Raw genomic sequence first — 27718 nt, 5'->3', positions numbered from 1 at the left:
ATTGTTCTTGCTCAAATAAATGAGGAGAGAAAAGTAATGTGGCACATTTAATTCACTTTCTGTTACACGTGCAGTGAGAAGAGGGAAAAAAAAGCTTCAACATCTGGATTTTTCCCCCTTACTAAGTGGAACTGCTGTCTCAAAGTATCAACTCTTCTCTAAACACTTTTACATCTTCTGTTTTCTGTAAGAGAAACATACCCTGATGATATGTTATATATACATATCAATGTATGTATACAATCTCTCTTGAAGGCTTTTTTTCTCCTTTTAATTACTTCATTTTATACTGAAAAATCCCATGTCTTGATTGAAAAACAAAATCTATTCCAGATCTGCTGTGAGAATGCCATGCTCCTCGAAACAAGCAAAGTTTTTTGTCTGATCTGAAGCTAAGAAAATAGACACTTAAATAATGCTGTTACAAATTCCCAAGAGCATTATATTTTGATGCGAGAATTTAATCTGAGAGGTGATTTAAAAAAATACTTCATGTGCAGGCTGAATTAGAAAAATATTTTTATTTACAAGAGAAATAATGTAGTGCAAGGAGAGTGGATTTAACCCTCATTAATGCATAGATTGATCCAATTTGTAGTCTGTCATCTAAATCAATTTGCCAAGGTGCATGCAAATGTGCTCTAAAGGTCAGACCTTTCCTAGAGCCACTTACTGGACACCTTTAAATCACACAGAAGGCATTGGCACTCCATACCTGTTATCTATATATCCCACCTAACCTTTACCAAATAAACTGTCATTTAAATAGGTGTTCTTTAGGAGTTACTGTAGAAAATACATCTTTTCCAATGTTATCTATATAAGAATCCAAAAATAAATTGTCCATTCACTTTGTACTGCCTGTTCACACTTAATTTTTTTTTTTAATTTATTCATTAGGGAAGTTACTTTCTTTGGCAGAGCAGGAAACATTAACAGTTGTGTCCCCCTGTGAATTGCTGACACTCGTGAAACTTTGACATTTTTGAAGGATTGGGCATCAGAACTACTATGTTATTATCATATTGCAAATCTTCCTGGCGTTTTTCTTTCAAAATAGAACACTCTTCACATCAAGGAGTTATGATGGAATTTAAAATGCCAGAAAAGTATTGTTATCACTGCGCATACTGAAGTCCTGGTGGGTGTATCATGGAACCTGGAAAGTGCTGGTGACTGGGTTCACTTTCGTATCAGTTCCATGCTCCCAACTTGGAAAACTCTGGTAACTTAATCAGTAAAATAAGCTGAAATGCAGTAAAGATAATTTAATAAGATATTAGATATATGAGAAGAATTTCCTCTTCATCAAAACCAGTGGGAGGTTTGCTCATTCTTCAATTAGGCAAAGACTTTGCGTGTTTTCTTCCAGTCCTTAAATGAAACACAGTATGACCATGTGTTGGGTATAGTGAGATAATCTGCATTATCTGTTTAGACTGCTAAATATATTGTAGAGGTGGAGAAATTACCTCAGTGAATTCCCCTAGGATTTTGGCTGTTGGACTGCATTATTAATGCCGCTAATCGGGTTGGTTGCCAGTTCCTACAGTTGCAGTTGTTCATACCCCATATTCCCGACGGGATGATAACCTTAAGAAAAAGACTTCAGTTTGTAACAAGAGGATTCTGTGGGTTTGAATCCTGCTGTGCTAAATCGTTTGAAAAAGTAGATTCATCTTGCTGTACTAGTGCAGCAGCATCCTCACTGCTGTTCCCCGAGGAAGAAGACTCATCTGACAATGGTTCTGATCTTGTTCCAGGAGAATTATGGGCTTTGGAAAAATGTGGGGAAAAAAAAAAATTAAGAGACCCTACTGTGTCTACGAAGTCTGTTCATCAATATTTAAATATTATGTCAATATAAAATCACAATATTAAGATAATACTCAAAAGTTATGAAATATTGAAAGAATACCTGTGACTTTAACTATATACTTTGTACATATGTAGTATGAATCCCAAGTTACATCAATTATAACTAGTAAGAAAGGAAAGCAGAGCTTCAGAATTATTTCCATAGTCAGCATATTATTCACAGCAACATATATTAAATACAATGTGGGTTTTTTAAAATACTATTCCTTTATAGGTGTGGGTTGTCAACATGGAAATTTTTTCTGTATTTTATTACAGAAATATGTCAGAAAACAGTATCTTCTGACATAGGCTTCAGCTGCCTACTGGGGTTAAACTACAACATAAGAAAATTTATTTAGTGGAAGAAACTCTTTTTGTAACTGGTGATATTAATTTTGCAACTTCCTGATCAAGATCCTGTCTTGGAATTTAAAGTGTAACACTTGGCTGAAGCTGGCAATGCTTTTTAAATGATGACTCACTACTTTTGCAGGTGATTACAGGGTCTATTTTCCCCTTTCTTGAGCAATGTAGTTTTGTATTTGATATTTCCTTAAATATGGTGAGAAAATAATGGGGGTTTTAAGACACCGAAGTCTGGCATTTGGTTTTCTGTCCCTTAATACTCTTTGTCCCATCAGAGCACAGAATATACAGCAAACTTTTCTCGTTTAGGACAGGAGGAGTCTGCAAGTGCTCATTAAATATATTTACTGATTCTGTTACTGGTCTGAAGAGGCTGAACTGCCTTCTCCTAAATTACTCCAATGTCCCAGCTCTCTGAACTTCATTTTTTCTCCCACTTTGTATCTGAACAGGTCTAGTCCTGTGAAACAGGGGACACAAGTCTCATCACATATTTTGGAGACAACATACAAAATCATATAATTACTCTAACAACACTGCATGTTGAGACATGGGAAATAATGTCTTATTTCCAGTCACAATCTCTTGCAACTAATGTTTTTATTAAGAATTTCCTTTTATCAAGGGAAATTCTCTGGAAATGAACAGGTTTAAACTTCTGCCTCGCATCATCCACACCTTTTCAATAATCAAAAAATGAATTGTGTGTCAAATAAGTTGCTGTTCAGAGGTAGCTCCACCCAATCTAGAATTCCCGCTCAAGTTTTTACTGAAATAAAAAGATCACTCTGTTCTTCAGTTTTACTATAACAAATACTTACCAGAAAAAGTCTGAAAATACTGCACTGCAAATGCAACCAGAATCGATAAAAGAAAGGTTCCCATGAAGTAAATCTGTGACAGTAAGTTTAAAAACATATATTAGAGCAGTGCAAAGCCAAGGTAGTGCTCTGAATGAACTGTGCATACACCAAAAGAACAATACATACCAGAGTAGATTGTAAAATATTGTTCCAGAAAACTCTCGTGTAAAAATAAAGCAATGCTAATGAGCATGGACTAATTGATTCTTGGCTACTACTATTCCAGCACCTACAATAAGAAGATTAAAACAACTAGTTAGTCCTCTACAATTTTGTGGTATCTGTCAGCTGGCAATCTCCAGTGGGTTTGCAGCAAACCTCAGTAATCCAGAAAAACAAGCAGATATTATCATCACTATCTCACAGATGGTGAAGTAAAAATTCACAGAAATACCAGATTAACACCTTTGAGCAGAGAATATACCCTCTAGGGGTATATTTTTATTTTCTTATTAGTCAATAATGGGCCTAAGCATCCAGGCTACCCTTGCCAAGCAGTCACAGTACAAGGTCATACCCAAGATAACTTCTTTTAACTCCTGTGAGTCAACAGCAGCAGGATGTGATGCAAGATTAGACATACAACATCTAGTTGCCTGTGCAGGAGACTGATGCCTGAACTGCCTTTAGAGACAACGGGGTACTACATAATGCAGTCAGAGCCTAAAGAGCGCTTTAGCTGACTAGCTATGAGGTATCTGCTGTGGGGTGAGCTAAGCTGCTGCGTTGTTCCATCAGTTAGGACTTCACCAACTAGGGGAGTTCAGACAGGGATGTCACAGGTACCTATTTGAAGCTACGACTGACTCTTTTCTACCAAGCTGAGGAGGAGGTGGGTGGGGGTGTGCCTCTCTAGACAAGAGCATATGATGACGGGAAACACCTGCAGCGCTGACATCCTGGAGTTATTCTCACTGCAAAGCAGACAGATTCAGCCTAAGTGAAGGCAGACTTCAGACTCAAGCTCACAGTCCCAGATGGACCAGCTGGTCCAGAAGCCCTAGGTATCTAACCGGTAATTTCATGTGGAGTGGACATAATTTAGGGTACAAATTCAGGCTAACTGCAGTGAAGAACAATTTCAGTCAGCTGTTGGTGAATTGGCAAATGAGGTTTTAATGTTGGTATCATCGCAATTTTTTTTTTGGGTCACACAACACTCATTCTTGGTTCACAGCCTCATGTATTAACTATCAATTCCCCCTTATTTAAATACCCAAAAGGAAATTCCAAAAATCCATCAAATATTATGTAAGCTTCACATTCCCACTGTGTTTTCAACACATGTTGCTTGACCCAGGTGAAGGAAATGTAAATTCTGCACCAGAACCAGAGGTCTCCTGGTGGTTTGTGCACGAACAGTGCAGACAGCAGACCTGTGACCTTCTCCCATATCTAATATTCTGTGTCACAACATCTGTGCCAGGATGGGGGGCACAGTGTGAGCAGTAACAGGCTGGAACATCTTTGCAGAATAAAGAGTAGGGACTGCTATTATCCCAATTACATACTTTTAAATTGCACATTAAAATTATGCTATATTTATCATTAAAAGATTGTTTTGGACATTTTACAAATTGTCAGTGCCTAACTTAGAAACCTAAATATACGGAATTGGAAGAGATCACCTGGATCCCGGCTATTTCAGGCAACCACACATAATGGGGTATCTTAAAACAGGCATAAACTGAAATATATTTAGGCAGTTTAAGCATTTCAAGCATATCGACCTTAACCTGCCTTAAATCCTACAAGTGAACAAAGTTAATAATTACAGGAGTTGCTGTTTTCCAGAATAAATGCTACTCACATGGAAAAACACAAGATGCTGATTAAGGGGAAAAAAAGACTCACCTGTAATAAAGTTCCTGAAGAAGTGAAGTATTACTCGAATGCAACGCCTGATCAATTTCCAAGTGATCCAGAATGTAGGAAGGTATGGAGTTGCCCTCCTCTATGACAAGGGCCAAATTAAAGAAACCCTAACAATAAAAAATTGTACATGCTTTTTAACCAATAAATTTTCACATACATATTTACAGTCTGAGGTAAGCATCAATTATCTAAGTAATTGTAACTGTCTTCTATAAATTGATTTAGTACAATGTGATCTTCACTGAATAATTACAAGAACCTTATCTCTTAATAATATATCCAGGTAAATACCAAAAATGCAAAAGAATTAGTGCTTATTTGTTCTGACACCATTTTCTCAGAAACCACCTGGAGAGAGATCTGAGCCTTCTCCTTTTCAGTTGCTCTTTAAACACAGCCACCATATCACACTGTAATCTTTTATCTTCTAGGGAAATATACACCGAAAGGAAATGAATTCTTGTTCCATTACCGTTTAGATTAATAGCAATGTGAATAGTGAAACTGAGAGCAGAAATCTGCTCCACACGATTTAAATCCTTAATCTTACAGTTTTGACAAGTCAGGCATCCCTATGTCTTTTCAGAGGCATGAAGATGAATACACAGGAGACTTATTACAGGATTCCACATCAGTTTGGCTTTCATACTTGTAAGTAATTGTCCATGACTCCCTTCTTTGCTAGTTTAGCAGTAACGTTTTGTCCCAATATCCTCAAAACAGAAGCCAACTATGCTACCTCTAATGAATTCACATACAAGATACTGTCTGGGGATGTTGTCATAAGGACAAGAAGCACCAAATGTTGCACCTAGGATGCTTCGGGAGGGTTTGAGGGCAGGATGCTCATTATTGAAACACTGCATGTCTTCGGTAATGTAACATTATAAAACATTTTAAGATGAAGCTTTAGTTGGTGAACAAAATTCACCCTAGGATTCACTCAATATACCGAGGGAAATGGAACAGTCTTCTTGTTTATTTCCTAAAATAGCAGAGGAGAGGACTGGAATAAAACTCAGCAGGAGTTCTTCCCCTTGCAGGAGCAAAAATACCAAGGTGACAACAGAATCAGTTGTGTCAAGGTAGGGTAGCACTCAATCAGGCCATTCACCTTCAGCTTTCAAAAGAGTCTAAGACCGTCCATCTATGGTAGGTTTACCTTCTATTATAATGAAACAGCAACACGGTATTTTGAAATAATTATAACTTATTCTATCAGGTCTCTTCAGTGCACAGATACAGCTAAGCAGAATAACCAGTCTCATGACAATCTTCAGATTGTTCTACACTGACGGTTTTTTATCAATACATTACAACTGCCGGCCCACCTGTGAATCTCCCTCTAATGCAGCTTGTGCGTACATCCGCATTGAGAGCTCCAGGTCTTTAGACTGGTTCTGGTAACCATAGTAGTAGAAATCACCCATCTTCAAATATGCTGTGGAAGAAACCAGTAGCAGATCATTTAGAGTATTTGTAGAGGTAGAATTAACCAACTATTATGTGATGGAGAAGTTCATGGTAATTCTATTTAAAGCAGCATATTAAAAAAAAAGAAGGGGTATTCTCTCTCTGGTTGTCTCTGTGGATCCTTTACATCAGATTGACTACTGAAAATATCCTGGATGAAGTTTCTCATGGTTTCTTTTTAATGACTTTAGTGAATGATGTTGCTACTTTTACAAAAACTAAGACTTAGAGACTTTAATATTGTTTTCCTTCTTCACTTGCTGAACCTGTCTTTGGGCAACCTGTGGCCTTATTATTCAAGCCTACTTAACTTGATGAGACTTAAAAACGAGCTAAGTGCTTGTTCTGTAACTCTCACTATGGTGGCTGAACCCATCCCAAAAGTTACAGAACTTTGCTGATGATAATTTCATTAGTTTCAAATCCAACCCAGGACAATGATAAATATAAAATTTTCCTGGTCTAGAAGGAAGCAAAGCCCAGCAAGTATTTTACAAACATCTTTCTCTGATATTGCACAGTAATGAAATGTGTCAACAGAGTGGGCATTGATCCAGACAAGAATATGTCTGCACAATATCCACACTTATTTAACCTTTCTCCAAACGGTTTCAAACACTTCTACATCTCACCTTGTGTGTTTAAGACAGCTACCGAGAAATCCCACCTGTTTTTACAGTGGGCTATAGCAGAGCCCTTCCAGGAAGCAATTCAGTCACTGACCCAACAGCAGAAAGACTAGGTGGAGCAGCTGGGACAGATGCAGCGAGGAAGGGCATGAAGGATGCAGGGGGTCACCAAGAAGAGACTTCCCCTCAACCACGCCAGCTGCGTCATTCCAGCCTGGCCTGGAGAACAGTCCCGCAACAGGCAGTGGCCTCAAGCTCACCCTGCCCTGCACTGGTAATGTAGCCCTGGGAACATCTGCTGCCAGGGTTGGACTCCGTCCCTGGCCCTACGCTGGGGATTTGATCCTTCACTACTGCAGAGAGGTGTCTGAGACAAAACTCCCCTCATGCTACTCATGTGAGGAAGAGTAATAAAACCCTTTCCCTGTTGAAGCCAGCAAGTCTTCCCTCCTTTACTTGAATGGAATCACAGTCTCACACCATGAGTGTGACCTTGAGAAGCTTCTCTAACCTAACATTGTACCAGTGGATCTGTCAGCGTGACATACAAACTGCACCTTGCTAAGGCATCTACAGACTCCCCAGGAAAGCTGACAAGTTTGCCAGCTCCTGTGGCTTCAGGCTGTGTCCATGTGGTATTCAGCTGCCACGCTGCTGTGTATTTAAATTAATAGCTTGAATTATTTTTACATGTCACTCTTCCACGTGCCTATTAAAAAGCAATTAAACCTTCCTGTGACACAACTGGATCAACGTTTTCAAATACTGAATAACTCTTTCAAAGACACCAAAGTGACTTAGTTACTAAAGCCAAAGATGTAGTAAAATATAAGGCCAGAGGAATGTAACTCATATGTAGATAAACCTTCTCTTCCAGAAAGACTTTTTTTTTTAAACAGAGAATCCTTTAGTACTCCAAGGTAAGCTTTGCCAATATTGAAAAACTCTGTACCCTAACAGAAAAGCTCATAATAAATTAGATAAGGAATCCTTTAGCCTTCATTAGCTTCTCATGACTCAATTATGACATGAAGTAAATTTGCTTTTGGATTTTCTCTTTGATAAACTAGACAGCGTGAGCCCCTAAAGTTTACTGCTATTTTTCTTAAACCTTGAGTCAATTGCTCAGGCTCCGAAATAATCTAGTCCCTACTCAGGCCTTAGATTTTTTATTTTATTCAAATTTTATATATTTTATGCCATAAAAAAGAAATTCTCAGAAAAGCTGTGCTGAAACACAACACTTAAAATACCTTTTTTCCCCCTGATATTCCAATCAAAACTCTAAAAGGGAAATGTATGATAAGCAGGGATTACTCTTCCCTTACCTTGCTTACTCACATAGAACTTATAACAAACATAGTTCTTGAAATTTAAAAAAAAAGTGAAATTAAAATTCAGAAAGAATTCCTTATGCATACCAAATGAGGGCGCATTGACTTGAGAAACAGAGAAATTGTAGTATCTCCAAACACAATCAGTTGCTAGGTATTTCCTTGCTAGGTCCTGGAAAGAAAATAAATCCATTCTTATCATAGATAAGAGATTAGGATCACATTATTATTAACAAGTGTTCTTTTCGGGATAATGAGCAGTGAATACATTTACTTACTGGTCTTTCTTCACAGATGTGTGCTAAATTTGACTGTGATACTTCAATCCCAGTTTCAGCTGCTAAAACGTAATGCAGCAGAGCTTCATCCCTAACATTAGATAAAACAAATTAGTGAGCAACAGCTACATCTACCGGTAATGCTGAGTTGAACAAGCCATGCTGGATCTCAAGAATTTGCAGGGTTTTTCTCTCTTGCATTGAAGCTAGATTAGTTCCAGTGTGCATTTACTCTAACCACAAGACTGATAATAAAGTTGAATTGATATTAAGCCCAATTATGTCTTTAAGTGTTTCAGATAAAACACTTTTAAAACACTCTTACCTCCTCCACTTCAAAAAAATCTGTAATTAACTTAGCTGTGCATGTATGTGTCAAACATCCATCTGAGTACTTCTTTGGTATGCTTTACCCTTTTACTTCTATGACTTGTCTTTTCTTTTTAGACTATGGGCTCTTTGGAACAGGTATTGTCTCTTATTATATTTGAATGTGTGAATAAAGTAGCAGTCTCAGTCCCTGTATGGACTCCATGCACCTCGCTGACTGTAAAGCAAATAATAAAAGCTAATTCTGCATTTGCAGTAGAGGAGTTGGTATTGCAGTACAGTGGTACAGCACTGCTCATGATTCCAGGGCAGAGCATCTCTTTCATGTTCTCTGTCACTCACCTACTCAATATTACGAAGACTAAGCATTCAAAGCCTTTAAAATCTTGTGCTTGGTTTTAAAATTACAAGATAAAACACTTGGTGCACTTTCTTCCTATTAAAGGGTCATGCTTCCAGTGATTTTTCTCCACAACACAAAGCTAAAACCATGGCAAGTTTGAGGGTTCAATGGTTTGTTTAACTGGAAGCAAATATGGTTAAATACACATTTGGCTTCAAAAGCAGGTGCTTAAGCAAAGAAACTTTAAATGAAATTGTGGAAACAGTTGCCTCTACAGAATCAGCAGGTGTAACCTCCTGTTTCCCAACTGCTTCTGCAAGATTACAAATTCTTCCTTGCACTTGTCCTGTAAAAACGACCGGGACAACGGAGACCTGGCACCACAGAGGGAATTCAGGATATCTAAGCTGGGAAGCTAGTTCTTCTGATCCTTCAGTCTCAAAGGGCAATTCAACTACTTCTAGGAATGGGTTACTCCAGAACAGTCCACTGACAGTTCATCGTAGACCTCCGAAGCCTGAAGCCTAATTAAGTACTAGTAGGGGGAGGCTGCAGCACTAAACGAGCCATTTTCTTAATCACGTGTGACAGTCTGATGCCTGCACGCACAGCATCTGATGCTCATGCCTACAGGCCACTGAAAAATGGAGCATTAACCTGCAGGCTATTTTGAAACCTCCTGGTTGGCTCACAGGATATTGTGTCCTCCTATTATACTTTACAGAAAAGATAATATTTATTATATACAAAAAAAAGAACAAATCTAATCTAACAGCCTGAGTTTTCATGATGTAGAATTATACAGAAAAGAGAAAACAAAGATTTTTGGAATGGAGGGAATATTAAAAATGAAAGCATTTTTCTGATTAATTCAGTGCACATTACACACTACAGTACTAATGGATGAAAATCACAGACAGCAGACACAACCCTATTTCACCCGATTTCCTCTTTTTCACTTGATTCTGTCAGAACTGTTGAATTATGATTTGGGTCAACTCTTCCTTCCCTTTATGCCAATGGGTGTTTTGCTACTGATTTCAGTGGTGCTGCTATTTGCGTTTTTTTGAGGTGACGACGCAATGTTAATTATTTTATCATGCGATGAATTAAATGAAAAACAGAAAGTGAACTTGAAGAGAACAAAACAAACATACCATGAAAGTTCCAGATAAGCATTGAGAGCTTTTCTGATGACATGACCTAAGTAGCCGTTCCTCTCTGCAATGTGTTTTGCCCAGCTGTAGGAAAGAAAAAACAATAAAAAATGAACAGTTGTGCTCCAGTAATGTTATCCCAACTCACATCGACTATAAGGACACAAAAGGATAAGGGATCCCCTTCTGACTTTGTCCATAAGGCAAACTATGGGATTTCACAGTAAGTGCTACATCAGTATTGTAGCTGTTGACTGAATGAGAACATTTTGTCCATTCATCTCCACGAGCATTTCAGAGACATCCTATGTTTTTTTCTTGGCTTTTCAAACATAAGTTAATAAGTGCTGTAACTAATTATCTGTCTTTTTCTGGATGCAAAATACCAGTTATACCATATTAGGAGCATGATATTTCTTGAAAATCAAATAAGCATGGCTTTGTTAGAAACAAACTCTCCAAGTTGTTCCAGAAAAAAAGTACTAAAAGCACCCAACATCTCTCAAAATCTACCGGTCATTTAAATAATGCACAGATTCACATGGATCAAACTTTATCGCAGAATAACCTTTTGTTGAAGAGGTAAGCACCATGAAGTACAAGATATTTAGACTATGGACTTTAAAAAAATCACCGATAATTGAAATAATCCCACCAGAAATACATTCTCCTTTAACAAATGGTTTAATTCCTTACATTACAGCTTTTTCTGGATCTCTAGGGAAGTCTTCCATATTTCCTGTGATGTAGTACAGAGAACATCTTAAAGTGCCTTCTATATGTCCTCCTTGGGCAGCTTTATAGAAATACTGAGCAGCAACTGTCTATGAAAAAACAAGACACAATTAGCAACTCTGCATTACTAATGTTTATTGAGTTTTGTTTCCTGGGACTCGCATCATCAGATGAATTAAAAGAGGCAATTGGCTAATGAGGGCAAGCCAGTTTAACTACTTTTAATGTACTTAGGTGAACCGAATTCCTTTTTTCTAACTTTTTAATAGTTTAGGCTGGAAAAAGGTTTTAAAAAACCTAAATTCTGGTAATACACTGAATGTCAAATAGAAAAGTGTCTAATTGTGTAACTAACACCTGGTAGCATACAAATCTTGTGTGCACTGACAAAAGTAAAATTAATTATTCATTAGTAGGAAGATTAATAAGGGACCCCGGAGAAGAGATACGGAACGGAGCTTTTACACCGGTGATGCCCAAGTGAAGGCTGGGAGCAGCGGTGACGCTCTATGTGTCCAGCCTTGCACAACCACCGTGCTCGAGCCTCTGAAAACTGCCCAGAAAACAGAGGCTGAGCAGGCAGAGCCGGGGCTGCAGAAGCAGGAGGGCAATGTGACTCTCCATGATTTATACTCAGAAACAATAATCTGTAATGTCAACCAAAGCAGCATACAGCCTGAAATTATTTATTTTGTGAAATTTTTAACCATCGATGTATGTCTTCTGGGAGTGAGCATGGACTTCAGAGCATCCAACACAGGCATAACAAAGTACTTCTTTCCCATGGCTTGGGTGAATAAGGAAACCTGGGCATTTTTAGGTGTACTCTTAAAATCAGTCCACTCCAAAATGTGTGTTTTGGTCCACAGGGAAGGAAAACATGTTTGTCAAATGCCCATGTTGGTCAGCACTGCTGCTATCGGCAGCAGAAATGCTCGCTGGCTGGAGTATGTCCAGATTCCAGAACTCAAAGGCCACATCAGAAATATCTTCTAGCTCTGAGCACAAGGTCTGCTTGCATTTATTACACCCAATCTCACTATTGGTGCTGTCAGTCATGAACTACTTACACAGAACACTTTTTTGCAGAGTTAATTAAAAGAAATATAACCAAAGCGGACCATTTATATTTAGCAAAAATCATTTTTCTTACTGACAGATACAAAATTAAATAAATGGACCGTGTCACAGAAAGACAAATCAAAATAGTGCAGTGTATCGGGACTATGTTCAACAGTTACATAAGGAATTCTGGCTTGAAGGTGTTTTACTGCAGTTCTGAGGTTCACAGAAGCTATGTGAATGTAGCATAGCTGATTACAAGTTCAGGAACAAGGTTCTGCTGCTTTTGTCTGTTGTGGAAAGCATCCTTTCCCTGTATCCTTTCCAATCTAAAGCTGAGAGAAACCAAAACGATCACACGATGTGAGAGTACACCATGTCCTGGCTGGTGTCACTGGAAGGAGGAGAGCAAAGGAAGTCCCTGAAGCTAAATCTGCACCTGCTTTGTTTCTAAAGTAAAGGAACACAAACACATGCACACAAGTATGACCGAGATATTTGAGTAACATGTATCTCTAAGCAATCTAACTGAATTCCCCAGTAACACCCTTCTTTGTGATAAAAGGTACCAAATCTGACTCACAGTGAACACAGCAGCGTCCAGAATGAAGCAAAAAATTCTAAACTGGGCCCATATGTAAGAAAAAGTACTATTAAATATTTACTCACTTGATTTCTATCAGGTACTCCAGGGTAAATCCCATCTAAATAAAGGACACCAAGATTGTACGATGCATCTGGATTTCCCAATTCTTCAGCAATTAACCAGTGTTCGGCTGCTTTTCTGTAGTCTCTTTTAAAATTGTGGTAATACCATCCCAATCCATTCACTGCCTGGGGCAAGCCCTGAGGAAGGAGAAGAGCAGTCCCAGGTCACAAGTTTGGTTCTGCTTTGGGTCACTTTGCAATTCCAACCTGCTGCTCAGTTTTGGGTTCTCCTTGCCTATCTTGACCCCTGGCCCAAGAATCCAGCCAGGATTACTACTGATCTGGGACTAAGGGATAAAAAGGTTCGTTGGCTTTTTTCATGCTATTTTGATTTGTGGCCTCATATATAGAGCAAGGAATGACTACAGTGTCATCTTATTATATAGTCTCAGCCGTGTCTGCATTCAGATTTATACTTGTTGACAAGAAGAAACTGACTATTTTTCACCTATTTCCTCTGAAAAGCCAGAACAGGACACCTGTTCTTGTGAACTCCCAGAATCTGGTTGACAGGATTAGCAATCAAAAAATCCCACTTCTTTTAAACTAGAACATTTATCTAAGAATAAATAGAAAGCAATGAACATAGAACTTCATGATGCTGTTTTCCAAATATATTTGACCAACAGCATACAGATCTGCTTAAGACAGTGTTACGTGCTATTGCTAAGTTGCATCTTTGCATCAATAATTATGGATCAAGAGATCTTCCTGGGACAGTTTTTATTTTGTTTGCAATGAGTCACTGTCTCCTTGCATAAACTGGGTAGATCATATGGTGGCTGCAAGTATGGCAGCAGTTCAAATCACTCAAATAAACATGAACGTACCATTTACTCTTATTTTATAATGTATGTTTAATAGCAGCCATGCCAGAACAGTGACATAAGGTAAAAGCTACCTAAAAAAACCTCTGTGCACAAATACAAGTTATTTGCTTGCTACTGATGGCTTCTACACTGCATAGTCTCCTCCTGTAATCTCTGTAGAAAGAACTCCATACTACTGGCGCTTTCAAAGGGCCTCTGGCCTGTAAGGATTCCTTTTCCTTTCAGATTTGAACAATGTTACTAGCTTAACCATTAAAATGCAAAAGCAGTTAAACTTTTCAATAATTATGGTGTTATTTTTGTACAGAAAATGTGCACTGGAGCACAAAAAAAAAAGTATCTGGGTTCAAGGAGAGTAAGGAAATTGCTGTCTCTAGGATGTTTCCTGGAATCTGTTCCTCAGATCCCGAATCCAGGGAATATTGATCACACTGTGAAAACCACTCAGTCTATTCAAGCCTTCCCAAACAGGCAGGTAATCTCTCCTGTTTCAAAGAAGTGATAGAACCAGCACGATTCTTTTCTGATGGTGGTCAGCAGCGAAGTCCTATTGTCATTGTCAGTAATTTAACTAGTTCTGGTCCTAGAGCTAGGAAGATACTCAAGGTCTAGGTACTCTTTTATTTTTATACTAAGGGCCAGATCATGGCCTGGGTAATCTGACTGTACTAGATCATTAAATGGAGTGAAGCTCCTCTTCTCTGTGGTGCCGGTCAATGTTTCCCCCTGCTATAAAATGTTTCCCCCCTGCTATAAAAAAACCAGAAGGCTTTGGGACATCCAGGTCTTCTCCCTGAAGTAGAGAAGAGCTGGCCAGACAGAGAACATACATTCTCTTCCCAGTCACCAGCATCCCCTGGAGGAGTCCCAACTCTAAGCAGAGAGAACTGGCCACAAACCACCACTGCTCAGGGAAGCCACCACTCTTCTGCATTCAGCTCTTGTGCTGCAGGAATGCACCATCACTCGATGCAGACTGCAGAAGTACAATCCAGACCTCGGTCTTTACTCTTTTTCATGCACGTTACAACATAAAGGTGTTCTGCTATTATAGCAAAGCCTGCTGGCATGGATGTTCAAAGACAGCAGTTATCTACATCTGACTCTGGAGAGATCGTCATGTCAAAAGCTCAAGCCTGGTAGGCACTCCTATGAAAAAACATAGCTAGTGTGGTCTAGAAGAGAATGCTTGGGAACATGAGGCAAAAGCATATTCCTGGATCAGCTATTCACTCTGTAAGTCACCTAACTATCATCAGGTTCTAAAAGATGTGAGTAAAGAAAATTCCTCTTCTTCCATAGAAATTTTGGCTGATTTTGAGTGGTCTAGTCTCCCAATATGGGGAAACAGGGTTTTGAGCATTCATGGTAAAGACACCAGCAAAAGCAACTAGTATTTACACCTAATTATGATAATATGCATTTTATATAAATTAGAGTTCATTATTATTAGCACCTGGTATAGGACTTATACAATAAAATATTTATTACATTTTACCTTGGCTGCTGCTTTCTTCATCAATTCCAAAGCAAGTTTTGTATTCTTTTTCACACCTTGGCCCTAGGAAATGGATACGTGAAACAATCATTGTTTAGAAATACAGGCTGATGAAAATTCAAACATACATATTCAAAATGCATTTTAACATTGATACTATTATTTACTAGGTGTTATTCAGCTTTAAACGGCTAGAACAAAAGAAAACCAGCTTTGTGCTTATCCTCCATTTACAGCTTTACAATACTTCAGTGATTCAGTCTAGGAAAAATTATTTCACTAATTGATCCAAGTGATTTTTATGGATAAATAATATGATAATTTTCATATTTTTAAATTTTCAGCAACTGAGGAAGAATGAATAGCATTCAAAGGTACACAGATTTTTCATTGGCAGTGAGTACGAGCTCTCAGCTTTCCTGAAAAAGGAGTGTCTCCAGAGGAAACACGTAGATGCTATTCTGATGTTGTCCATATAAATTAATTCCAGACATGGGTCAAACAGACTATGGGTGCTCAAAATTAACACAAGCAAAACTTGAGAAAGCATTTTGTAGATAACAGCCACTGTCAAAGGAATGAAGGCCTAACAGTTCTTCACTACTATCTCTAACCTTTAGTACTGTTGAATGTCTTACAGGTGACACCACTTAGCTGATACAACTTATTTGACTCAGGTGGGGTTATGCCTGAGTTTAGCCTCTGCTGTCTACTGCTCTAGCAGGAAAAAACTAACTGCATGCAGAGACTATTAATTCCTATTCAAAAGCAACTTCCCAGAAATCTAATAAAGGGCATTCTAAGAAAGGCTTGAACTTTGACCTACATCTCTACACCAAGGCCTATGCCTACTAGCTGGCTAGATTTTTTGAGATGAGAAGCCATTAGGAAAAATTAGGATCCACAATTTAGTTGGTATTTTGATCCTAAACCTGGCTAGGAACAAAGTGACTAAACTGCTTTTAATTTGCTCTTCTTAAAATTTTTTGTGCATATCTGGCAAAAATCAACATTAGCGTCGTAACTATTGATTGACTTTCAAAGTAAATCTAAAAGCACTTGTACCCACTCTCACAGTGCGTCACTGCAGGTAACTTACAAACATCCATATCATAGGAACGATTTTTTTTTTAAGTGAAAGTATGAAACATGACTTACCTTAAATAACACAATGGCATAATCATATATTAACACTGGATCTTCTGTTTGCATCGCACCCTTTGCATACCATTCTATTGCAGCTTCAGGATTTTTTGCCACTCCTTGTTGGCCCCAAAACAGCATCTGAGCCAATCGTTGCTAAAAGAAAAAAACATAATCACTACTCTTATAAATGCTAGTATTGAAACTGGAATTGCAGGAGCAGACTTTTGCAGGCTTAAAGGGATTTTAAATATGTGAATAAACTGGTTTCATGTCCTCAACAGTTTGAGAACAATTGGTTATAAGGAATATTCCCAGTGGTGAAATGTACTGATATTAAATCTACAGCAGGGTTATTTTTCACAGCTGTCAGTACCATGAAACTCTGTCTTGATTTAAGTGCAGAGGTAAGCGATAAAGGCAGATCTGATGCATGCAAATGCCTCAGTATTACAACATACTGCTGCTGGTCTCAGATCTGCAGCAACTGCACCATGTCAAACATGAACCCAGAGAAAATGATCAGAGGAGGAGGTTGCTAAGTCTTGATAACTCTTCCCTTTTGCCTAGCATCATTGTTACAGCTTCTTGCACGGTCACTGGATATTATCAGACAGAAACACGCGAAATAAAATAGTTCGAGCTCATAAAAAAAGAGAAGAAATTCTGGGCAGAAAGAGAAAACATCTGTCTGCTTCATTCTCCTCCGCAGCTTTCCTGCATGGTCTACAGATGTACATACATGATGTGTATAAAACCAAGAAAGGGGAAATGCATTACTTTATACCTGTGCAGCTGCATTTCCTCTTGTTGCTTCATGTTTTAACCACATAAAGACATCACCATCTTCTTTTGTTTGAGCTTTTAGCAGTTCATCATCCATCAGCCTTATAGTTTCAACAAATGCCTGAATTGTAGTTGAACAACAACAACAACAACAAAAAAATTACACAATGAATTTATACACCTGCTGCCAAAATGAAAATGTTGCCCGTTGCCTGTTTATCCCTAAAAATTCAGGATTAGTTCTGGGTTTTAAATTCTCACCACCCCTCTGCTGGCCAGTGCATTAAGAAACATCCTTACCTCCAGTGTAAAAAACATTTACTGCTTTGATACAGAACAAAACTGTAAGTGCATTCTACACTGGTAAGATATGCAAAGATGTCAACAACTGAAAAAAAACCAAACCAAACAAAACAACACCTCTCCTTTGTAGTTTTTAAAGGCACTTAATAATGGCAAATAAATGCTTTTAAGCCTTTTAAGGCTTTTTAGTTTCCATACAGATCTCTCTTAAAAGATAAAAAAGTCTGGCAGGAAGCTTGATAAAGACCTGCCCTACAGCACTCTTATCAAGGTGGCCATCTGCTGATTTTTAGTTTGTCAGGAATCAAAATCTCTCTATTTTTTGTACAATAATAATTCTTTCTGATAAGCCAGGATTCTAGTACTGGCCTACCTTGAGTATTCTTTACAGATAAAATTGTGTTACCTCCTGTTTAGCAGCTCATTCTAAAATTGTTTTACTGTAACTTTTCCTCATCAGATTGCTATTTAATAGCCAAATCTTTACATTTGATTATATAAAAGGTGTAAATATGGAGAGGACAATTCATCTTTTGCAGGAACTTCATGATGTTTGGCTATGGGAACAGAAGATCAGTTGCTTAATAAACACATCCAATTATATTTACAATTAAAAATATCTGAGTGAGGAATTAGGGCCCAAGAATAAGACTTAGACTTTACTGAAAAATAGGCATGTGGACAATTTTGAGGATTTGAGCCTAACACTGATATGGTCTCCCCCTTGCTAAGAGACAGAGTAATGATACCTACTGTAACAATCATAGAATGGTTTGGGTTGGAAAGGACCTTTAAAGATCATTTAGTCGTCAATCAGATGAGCTAATATTTGTAAATCACGACAAAAACGTTCTGGCCACATAATTAATACATGAAAAGTCATTTGCACAGAAAACAAATTCAGGTACACTTAGAACTCTTTTACCTGTTCCCCTTTTATAGTGTGTTGATCCAACGATGTCTTTATTGCAATATTACTGTAATAAGCATACGACAGCTCCAAATCAAGTGGATAGTTATTAATGCCTTGGTAATGTTTATAGCCAAGATTCATCACAGCAAGTCTCTCATCTCCCTGAGCGCCAACCAAACTATACACCAGTCCCTGGCAAAAATCAACAGACATAAACAATAGTGAATTCACTGCACATCTCACAAGTTTAGCACTTTGGTGGAGATTTACAGGGAACAGAGTGTTCATACTGGCAGATGATATACTAGCTATACCATGTAAACATAGCTATATAAAGCCCTAAAGTAGTTTAAATGTCTTTTATATATAGAGAGAAATATTTGAAAGAAAAGCTAGACTGTCTAAATACTTTTCAAGAATTGCACTTATTCTGCCATCACTAAGTGTGCAGCAATTTTAATGCCACTTTATTATAGTGTTAATTATACTCTGACATATTTTATACTCAGCAGTGACTTAACTAGTCTCACTGATGTCAACTGGAGTTTTGGCACTGAATTCAGTGGAAAAATGTGAAAGTTAACAAACAGCACCTGAAAATCTTACCCTAAGGATCTGACAAGACTAAAAGGATGGGACTTGTGGCTGACAATGTTTCAGCACAAAGCTCCCTTGAGAAATATGTTGACTGATGCTAGAAATAGTCTAGGTTATCACACATTTGCCAAAACCACTTTCAGCACTACTATTATTTTTTACCTGCACAGTAATAAAAACAGTGGTGTCCCATCTGCGCTAAATATTAAATTACTTCCTACGCTATCTGGAGGTGATCCAACAGTGAAATTACTTAGCCTCCATAATTAGCACTAGGTACACTCCATAATTAGGGTATAAAAAAGGCTCCTGTCTAAGGTTTATTTTGTTTGAGAAACTGGAGTGAGCTTAAATCTCGGATTGGCCTCTCAAGGGTTCTTCTGATTTAGTATCCTGTAACCACATCAGGCAAATCTGCTGTTCTTTATGAGTGTTTTGTATTACAGTATTATAAGAGAACTAACTATCTGTTGGGAATTTCAGCATAGCCCTCTTCCAGTGATATATAAACACCTTCCCTTTGTTCGACCTTGTAATAGAATAACAGGGAGACATTTCAGCTATTTGCAACCTGCCTAAAAGGTCAGGAGTTCACATGCTCTGCAGTTGCTCAGCTGAAGCATGGTCAGGTTTTTTCCCAAAGAAAATGTTTTTTATATTTTTATATTTATCATTTGACCATAACATGCCCAGTGACACATTTTGCACAATGCAAAATGGGACTTCTTTCTTGACTATGCAATGAAACCTTTCTGCTTCAGGAGATCTGCCTGATGTGAGGCTTTTTTCATACCCATCTAAAAATGACTGCGGGTGACTCGAGGGTTATTACCTCATCCTAACTCCTCAGTGACTGGGAAAAGCAGTATGCTCCATGCTGTTCACTTTACCACTGTTTTTAGGTATCAGTAAATCATCAGTTTCCTTGTTCTGGATGAGTAGGATGAGGATTCCCACCACCGTGACTTCATAAAGGCTTCACTGCCATCAGGCTATTTAGGAGTAGCTGTATTGGGGAATCCCTTCAATCACAGCCTGGATCTGGAGGCCATTTCACATTTTTTAATTCAATTGATCATAAATTCATCCCATTTCTAAATTGCCTTTAAAGGTAATTAATTTCACAGACATAACCCAACATATTTAATATACTACCTTTGTACGATCCACAGACACACCGAGCCCTGTTTCAAATATAACTGCAAGGAAATAGGAAGCTTTATGGTATCTGCAACAACTGGAATCCACCAAGAGAGGGACAGAGGAGCCCATATTGCTGAGGCCATTGGCACTGGACAGATTCTTTGTAACCTTCTCAAATATCCTCCGGCCAACTTCTAGAACTGTATCACTTCCATCTTCTGACACTAAAATGAAAACATAAGACACACAGTTATCGCAAGAGTTAAAATCAGGAATTGATTTCCCCTCCTTAATTTAATGGGACTGAGATAGATTCTGTTATTTCTCATGCTGAATGTTATTCTCAACTCAGACAATCAAAATTCCTAGAGATACAAGGTACTGTAGAATAGGAAGGGGAAATAAAAATCCAAAAGACCATCTCAAAGTAACTAACCACTAAAAATGTAAGACTATCCCTATTTCCTTCTGCATAATAAGCCATCCTTCATTTGCAGCACAACACAAAAGCCACACAACACTCCTTTACTAAGTTTGCTGATATAAAAAAAAAACCGCATAAAACATGAACTGAAGTCAAAGCATACTAACTCACACTTGACATATATTGTGGATTATTTAAGAACAATAAAATAAAATATGATTACCATCTGGAGCAGTGAAATCCATCTCTTGTAACAGCTTGAACAAAGCGTGGTACTTTTCCCTGAGCTCCTTTCCCCACACAAAGGCATCGCATTTAGATTTTTCTCCATATTTGTGAATCAGCTCCAAATAATAGTTTTCATAGTAACCTAGAGAAAACCACATATTTAAGACACGAAAGCTGACTTGTCTGGTCTTTAAAACAAACTTCTGGTAGAAAAAAATATGTTTCTAGAGTAACCTAAAAATTCATGGACAAGATCAGGACATCCTTAACACAAAGTAGTGCTAAAAACTCATACAGATAGCATGGGCCACTTATAAATACCTAATATTCCTTCCACTCTCATCCAAATTCTGGTCACAATGCATGTGATCGAATTCCAGTTGGAAAGATAAGCTCATTTTCAGCACACATTTAAGCTATGTTATTCTTCTTTCGTTAAAATGGTTGCTTTGGTATAAACTTGTCAATTACTGCACATTAGGCAACTGTGGCAGAGACATTCTAGTAAAAGCCACCCATTTTTGGGAAAGGGCTTAAAATACATATGCCTTTAGGGTCATTTGAGAACGAAATGGAAGAAAGGCAACTGAACAGCTTACACGTAAACTTGAAGGTGTTTCTTTGTCCCTTTATGCACCTGTCTGATTAGAGAAGAAATATCAAGAACATGATTTAAGTTTGTATTCCGTAGCACAAAAGTCTTTGCTGGGACAAAACCACAGTTTTAGCTACCTGTAACAAGGCTAAACTCCTCAAATTACTGTTTTTCTTGTTATCACTGAATTAAAGTTTACTTTTCATGATCATTATCCAAATCCTGGTAAAAGGAGAGAAAAAAAGTCTCCAAAGATGACAGTTTAAAATTCATCTCTCATAGGTCAACACTTACAATTTCTTGGTGCTTTTTCGCCTTGCCTTACAAGGTATCTGTACTCAGAAACTATTTCTTGAATGTCCATACATCTCTCATAGTAGAGTTCAATTTGTTCCACTGTTTCTTTGTCATGAAGAGGGTTAGAAATCTATAAAAAGGCAAATGATGGATAAATGGCATCTACAGTGTCTGGTTTTGTCTATGTTTGGCTAGATAGAAGTGTTGTAGGCAAATAACAAAAGGAAACAGACTGTTTATGACAATCAGCTTCTCTGGCACATCATGTCAACGTGCCAGGCAACCTGATACTGGCCACGATAGACCATGACTTTAAACAGCATAATCCAAGAAATCATGCGTGAGCTTCCAAAATTGACCAAGTCTGTGTGACTTTTACCACCAATTTCAACAAAACCATAAACCAATCAAATGTGGTCAATGCTGTATCATCAAAACCTTTGGGAAACAAAGCAATTCTGAAAATAAGTTCTTACTTAAATACAGATTCAGGAACATTGCTTTACATACTCGCTTCTAAAAGTCTTATCTTTTAGCATTTTAAGTGGTAACTAACATTGCTAGATTTCAACAGAAAATTATCGTATTTTGTTTACATATTCCCAAGTAGTAGTATGCTTCACAGCAAGTTTATCACTCGGTAAGAGTTTCAGTTTAAAAAAAATAAAATATAGCCATAGCTGGCTGCTAATATTTAAATATTACCAAATACTTCCTTTGTTTACCTGTTCTGTTTCCAACACATTGAGACGGTAGTATTTCACAGGTCCAAAGAATGCTTCAATTCCTTTCACATATCCACTGCCTCCAAGAACAAAGTATCCCGCAGTGTCATCATAATATAAATCTTCCCTAAAACTTGAGAACATGAAAGAGAAGTAAGCTGGATATCAAGAGCTACTATGAAAGAAAAAAATAAATTTGTATCTCAGAATTTCTGTAACTGACGGCCTCAAACTCATTGCCAACATATTTTTCTTTTCTCACCTCTCAATATCTACTCTGCAATTTAGTGTGATAAATTCTGGAGTAAATTTAACAACTCCCTTGACTACAAACCTATTAAACCAGCAGGGTGTTTTATTTTTCTAACCTGTAAGTATATTCTGGTGCTTTATAGATCATTATACAACGTTAAAGATTTCAAGTTCCACCTATCCCTTGCTCTTTTCTAAAATTTGCATATGAAAATTTAAGTTATCTGTATCCTAGAGTTACTACCTACAAATTTACAATTTCTGGCTTGTAAACCATAGCAGAGAAGGAACAACACTGAAGTCTGCCATGCAATTTACTGTTGCATAGTTTCCGTATTAAAAGTATTAAAGTATTCCGTATTAAAATCTTAAATTATAGTGAAATAGAACAATTAAAGATCCATTTAAAAAAAAAATTCCGTTACTTAAAATAAATGATAGAGCAAGAACATTCTTGGTAGAAATTATATCCTCTACCTAAGCAAAGCAGATAACAATTTCAGCGGTGGCATCCTAACTTTCTTACAGCAAAACTTCCCTTGACTTCAGTAAGGCCAAGACTTAATTTGAAGACTGATCCTAATGCCACTGATCTTCCAATCAGTTTTTAGTGAGGGTTATCAGACCCTAGTACTAGATCAGGCAGCATGTTAAATCAACTAGCTCATGGCAATTAAAAAATTATTCAGCTCATGCTCATTGCAAGCATAGTAATGTAAACTGGTTTTGAAAGCATAGAGTGGAAAAAGACCACTGACATTTTGAAAATCATTTGGAATCTCAGTTACAAACTTGTGCTCTCCTCCCATTTTTCATATCTGAACACATAGACACATATTACTCAACAAAAGGGAAAATGCTGCTTACTTAAAAGACTGATGATGATGTATTTTCAAATTCTTCCCAATGCTGCTCACTTCTATCTAAAAGAACACAAAATATTAATTATAAGTAAAGAAATTTTACAAGGTACATTTATTAAGCCATTTGAACTGATAGTTCAGAAGATTATAGCTGCAGCTTGTTGTATCGCCTCTGCCCTAAAGAGGATGGTGTAACATATCTGATATATGTCAGAAGAGTGTCATGGAAAGCACTGGCACTGGTCTGTCCTGGCCAACCCATAAGCGATGAAAAGTAGCAAAAATAGCACACATGTTGCCTACTTCAGCTATTTCATTCCTGTGTTCAGTTACAAGATATCTGTACTTTGCTGAAGCTTTTATTCTTCCCAAGTGTGAAAGGCTGTTTTGCTTATATATAGCAAAGATGCTAAATGAAGAGAATATTAATCTCCTCAAGAAATTGTAGCTTATGGGTGAAGAATGGCCATAAAGCCAATGTAACAGGCCATGACTTTAAAAAAAATCTGGGTTCAACTCCTGCTTCTACAGGAGATGTTCTTTCAGTACGCTTTCAGTGCCTGAATGGTTAAAGGGGTTCACATGCCTAGGAAGGAAGACAAGATAAGATTTTCATACATGTTGGTATTGCAAATAGTTGTCTAAGGACTCATGAAAAAACTCTGCAAAATTTTCTCAAGTGTTTTTTAGGGATTCGGCTGCATCTTTAAATGCTCTTAAAATCTGGCTCTTAATTTCTTGATGCCTCAATTCCCAACCGTACCTAATTGTCTCGGATCGTGCTGGACTAAATGTATCTAAATCAACGGAAGTGAAATAGTCATAGAATCATTTTGGTTAGAAAAGTCCTTTAAGATCACAAAGTTCAACTATTAACTCTACCAAGTCAACCACTAAATCATGTCCCCAGGCACCACATCTACAGGACTTTTAAACACTTCCAGGGATGGTGTCTCCACCACTTCCCTGGGCAGTCTGTTCCAGTGCTTCACAACCCTTTCTGTGAAGAAGTTTTTCCTAATATCCAATCTAAACCTCCTCTGGCGCAACTTGAGGACATTTCCTCTCGTCCTATCACTTGCTGCTTGGGAGAAGAGACCAACACCCTCCATGCTACAACCTCCTTTCAGGTAGTTGTGGAGAGTGATAAGGTCTCCCCTCAGCCTCCTTTTCTCCAGGCTAAACTGCCCCAGTTCCCTCAGCTGCTCCTCATAAGACTTGTGCTCCAGATCCCTCACCTGCTTCATTGCTCTTCTTTGGACACGAAGTGCCTAAATACAGAGATTCTTCTGTACCTTTTGAGGATCGTAGCATTTGAAAACTTACTACAGGAAGACACATCAATCAGATGGAACTGAACCACAGCTTTATCTGTCCTAGAGAATGGTTCTAAGTAGTGAAATGTTTTTAAGTTTGGTCCTACTTTCTCTTTTTTCCACAAGAGTGTTCACACTCTTCATGGCTCTCTTATTTTGTCTAGAAGGGGAAATTTATTGACCACAGGTTTTATCTCACACCTGAATAAATGTCCTCTGCTCTCTGATGGAAGAATATGTTTTCTTAATCCAATCGTACAAGCAAACCTCAAATTTCCAACAAGTCAAGACTAATTCCTGTATCAATATTGCCAGTAACTTTCACATTTGCACCTGAAGCTGAGCTTCAAAATCCATAGGCTCTTCCCTTTCCCATGAACTTAAACTATAACTACAATTTAAACAAGCAGAAAAAGACAGTTCTGATTCTATAAAACATTTTAAAAATTTTTATAAACAACATATTTAAAAACATATTATATTAAAAGTAAATACATGTTTCTACCTGATTTTCTTGCAAGACAACCAATCTGCTCACCACTTACATACTTAAAAAAGAAAATACATGGGGTGCAAAAGGAACAGCACCAGTTTAGCCTGTTCATTGCTCAATACGGCATTGTTTCAGCTTTATCGGTCATTTACCTCATACTTTAAATTTTCTTAGTTGTTCTTGTCAGTAATTAGCAATTATTTTTACAACTCAGAATGCAATCTATTCAAACACTGTGAAAGAGAAAGCAGCTTAGAAAACAGAAGACTAAGGTTTTTTATTATTTTCACACCCTAATATCTTAATAGCTGGAGGTTCAGACAAGAACTTGGGCAGGGAGCCTGCGTTTTCAGAGCTGCTTTTGGGAGGTTTTGTGAAGAAAACAACTGTGATTTGTTAAAATGAAAATGATGTATTTTATCTACTATAGAGGCATACTACAATATTTTTTCTCTTTTAATTAGTCAATCCTAGGCCACTTTGTCAAATATGCAAAACATGGAAACTGCACGTGCCTCTTGTTAGCTAACACATCTAGGCAAGAGATATGCTACTGCACAGAAGCCCAGACACTTAAATTTTCATATCAGAACGGTGAAAATGTCTAAGCCTCCAAGTTCAAAGTCCCTCAGAGCTATCCACACCATGTCTAATAACTTAGAATATCTAGATAAGGTATCTAAACCAGGAGTCCTGGTTTCCTGTACAGTCAATAAAGTCTCTGGAGAACAACTGTTTGCCAAGATAGCAACTGAATGCATAGTCATTCTTGGCTCTTATCTTGAGCATCTAAGTTGATTTCCCAAAGTCAGATGGTCTGAACATCCCCAGACAATTTCTAGTGTTAAATTTTTCATTCTTTTGCTATGTATGTACAAATCACAGTCTTTCAGACTCAGCTGTTAAGGGGGTTGTCAGAGGCATAATCAAAGCAGACAAACCTCAGCCTTGATCCTGTAATTCAGTAGCATGCATACCTGTCCGCCCTTAAAAGAGAGATCCAGTCGAAACCACTGCTTCAGAGGAAGGCTGAAGCTAGTTTTCACAGCAAGGTCATCTCCTCTCATGAGGTGCATCTGAATATGCACATAACCTGACAGAGCAACGAAGGAAGAAAAAGGAAATAAGCACCACAGAAATATCAACATCAAGAATGGGCTTTATTATTCACAGTGATTCTGATGTCTTCATCACCAACAGAGACCTGGGCACCTGCCAAGCCATACATCAGTTCTCACAGGATCCCAGGGAAACATACTCCACATTTCAGTTACACATCTTGGATGTGAATGCCCAGGCTCCAACATGAAACCACAGACTCAAAACCAGCTGTCTGAGGGATAAACACACTAAACATAAGGCAAACAGGGAGGGTGCCACAGCTGATCTCAAACACCAGAAAGCAGACAGGACTTGCAGCAAACAGCAGAGAACAGTATCTACTCAACACATGAGACTGCACTGATCAAGTATAAGATGACTCTGCCCTCCACTACTTGGACCTGCACAAACTAGACTCAACAGCCTGAGCTCTTAAGACCTGAAGAGACTATTCTGAGAATCTAGTCTAACACTGAGAACCGGCCGTAAAACCTCTCCAAGCAACTCTCAATCAAGCCAATAACTTCCAGTTGAGCTGCCAATTTTGTTTGTTCTTCAAAGAAAAGCACCCAGTTCATAATGGGCAGATTAATTATCTTAGATTGGTTACAAGATAGAGAAAACAGAAATAGTAAAAATAACAGAGAGGAAAAGCTTAGTTGTGAAACTCGCAAAGAAGGGGAAAAGACGTCATGTCTTGTGAGAAAGCCAGGTCCACACTTATTTCCTCTGTGAGCCTGCCAGCCAGCCTCCAGCTGCTGAATTTCATTCTCTATCTGAGGCTGAAGGGCTGTCTTCTGGCAGGAATGTTCCTCCACTGCAAGTGTTGCCAGACTAAGTGCTACCTCTTAACTTTTTTTTAGATCAGGGAAATAGACAACGCTTCTTGAACACTGCAATACAGGCAAGACCTTGAATTGTTTGGCCTTTTTCTGAGGCTATTTCAAATTTACAAACATTTTCACGTAGTGTGCATAAAAGAATTGAGAAAAAAAATTAAAATAATACTTAAATAATAACAACAAAGGTTGTTCCTTGAGATAAGACTGTTTAGTCCCAGCATACGTTCCTGATCTGTAAGATTCAGTGTATTCTCCTGACAAAGACATTTTCTGAGGTCACCCAAGACTAGATGGTACGCAACTATTTCTCAGTTTTACGCTACTAATTTAGTAGCTACTTTCCTATCGAGACAGTA

At 37.9% G+C, this 27718-nt stretch overlaps 1 protein-coding gene across 2 annotated transcripts in view; it reads right to left on the bottom strand.

The window, feature by feature from the left end:
* Positions 1 to 502: 502 nt before the first annotated feature.
* Positions 503 to 27718, bottom strand: part of SEL1L3 (SEL1L family member 3) — a 36855-nt gene continuing 9639 nt past the window's right edge. For both annotated transcript variants that reach the window (XM_065633411.1, XM_065633412.1), the window contains exons 5-24: positions 26397 to 26512; positions 23615 to 23670; positions 22496 to 22628; positions 21768 to 21900; positions 20874 to 21020; positions 20239 to 20450; positions 18499 to 18678; positions 17272 to 17391; positions 16500 to 16640; positions 15342 to 15404; positions 12975 to 13151; positions 11205 to 11332; positions 10509 to 10592; positions 8679 to 8769; positions 8488 to 8572; positions 6296 to 6405; positions 4944 to 5071; positions 3216 to 3318; positions 3048 to 3120; positions 503 to 1775 (exon numbers count right to left, since the gene is read on the bottom strand). In XM_065633411.1, the coding sequence (XP_065489483.1) occupies positions 1609 to 1775; positions 3048 to 3120; positions 3216 to 3318; positions 4944 to 5071; positions 6296 to 6405; positions 8488 to 8572; positions 8679 to 8769; positions 10509 to 10592; positions 11205 to 11332; positions 12975 to 13151; positions 15342 to 15404; positions 16500 to 16640; positions 17272 to 17391; positions 18499 to 18678; positions 20239 to 20450; positions 20874 to 21020; positions 21768 to 21900; positions 22496 to 22628; positions 23615 to 23670; positions 26397 to 26512 (2447 nt within the window). In that variant the 3' untranslated portion in view covers positions 503 to 1608. The remainder of the gene's footprint in view (positions 1776 to 3047; positions 3121 to 3215; positions 3319 to 4943; positions 5072 to 6295; positions 6406 to 8487; positions 8573 to 8678; positions 8770 to 10508; positions 10593 to 11204; positions 11333 to 12974; positions 13152 to 15341; positions 15405 to 16499; positions 16641 to 17271; positions 17392 to 18498; positions 18679 to 20238; positions 20451 to 20873; positions 21021 to 21767; positions 21901 to 22495; positions 22629 to 23614; positions 23671 to 26396; positions 26513 to 27718) is intronic.

The sequence above is a fragment of the Caloenas nicobarica genome, chromosome 4 (assembly GCF_036013445.1).
Source record: "Caloenas nicobarica isolate bCalNic1 chromosome 4, bCalNic1.hap1, whole genome shotgun sequence".
Taxonomy (NCBI): domain Eukaryota; kingdom Metazoa; phylum Chordata; class Aves; order Columbiformes; family Columbidae; genus Caloenas; species Caloenas nicobarica.
The sequence above is the reverse complement of the archived record's forward strand: the minus strand, read 5'-3'. Positions and strand labels throughout refer to the sequence as shown.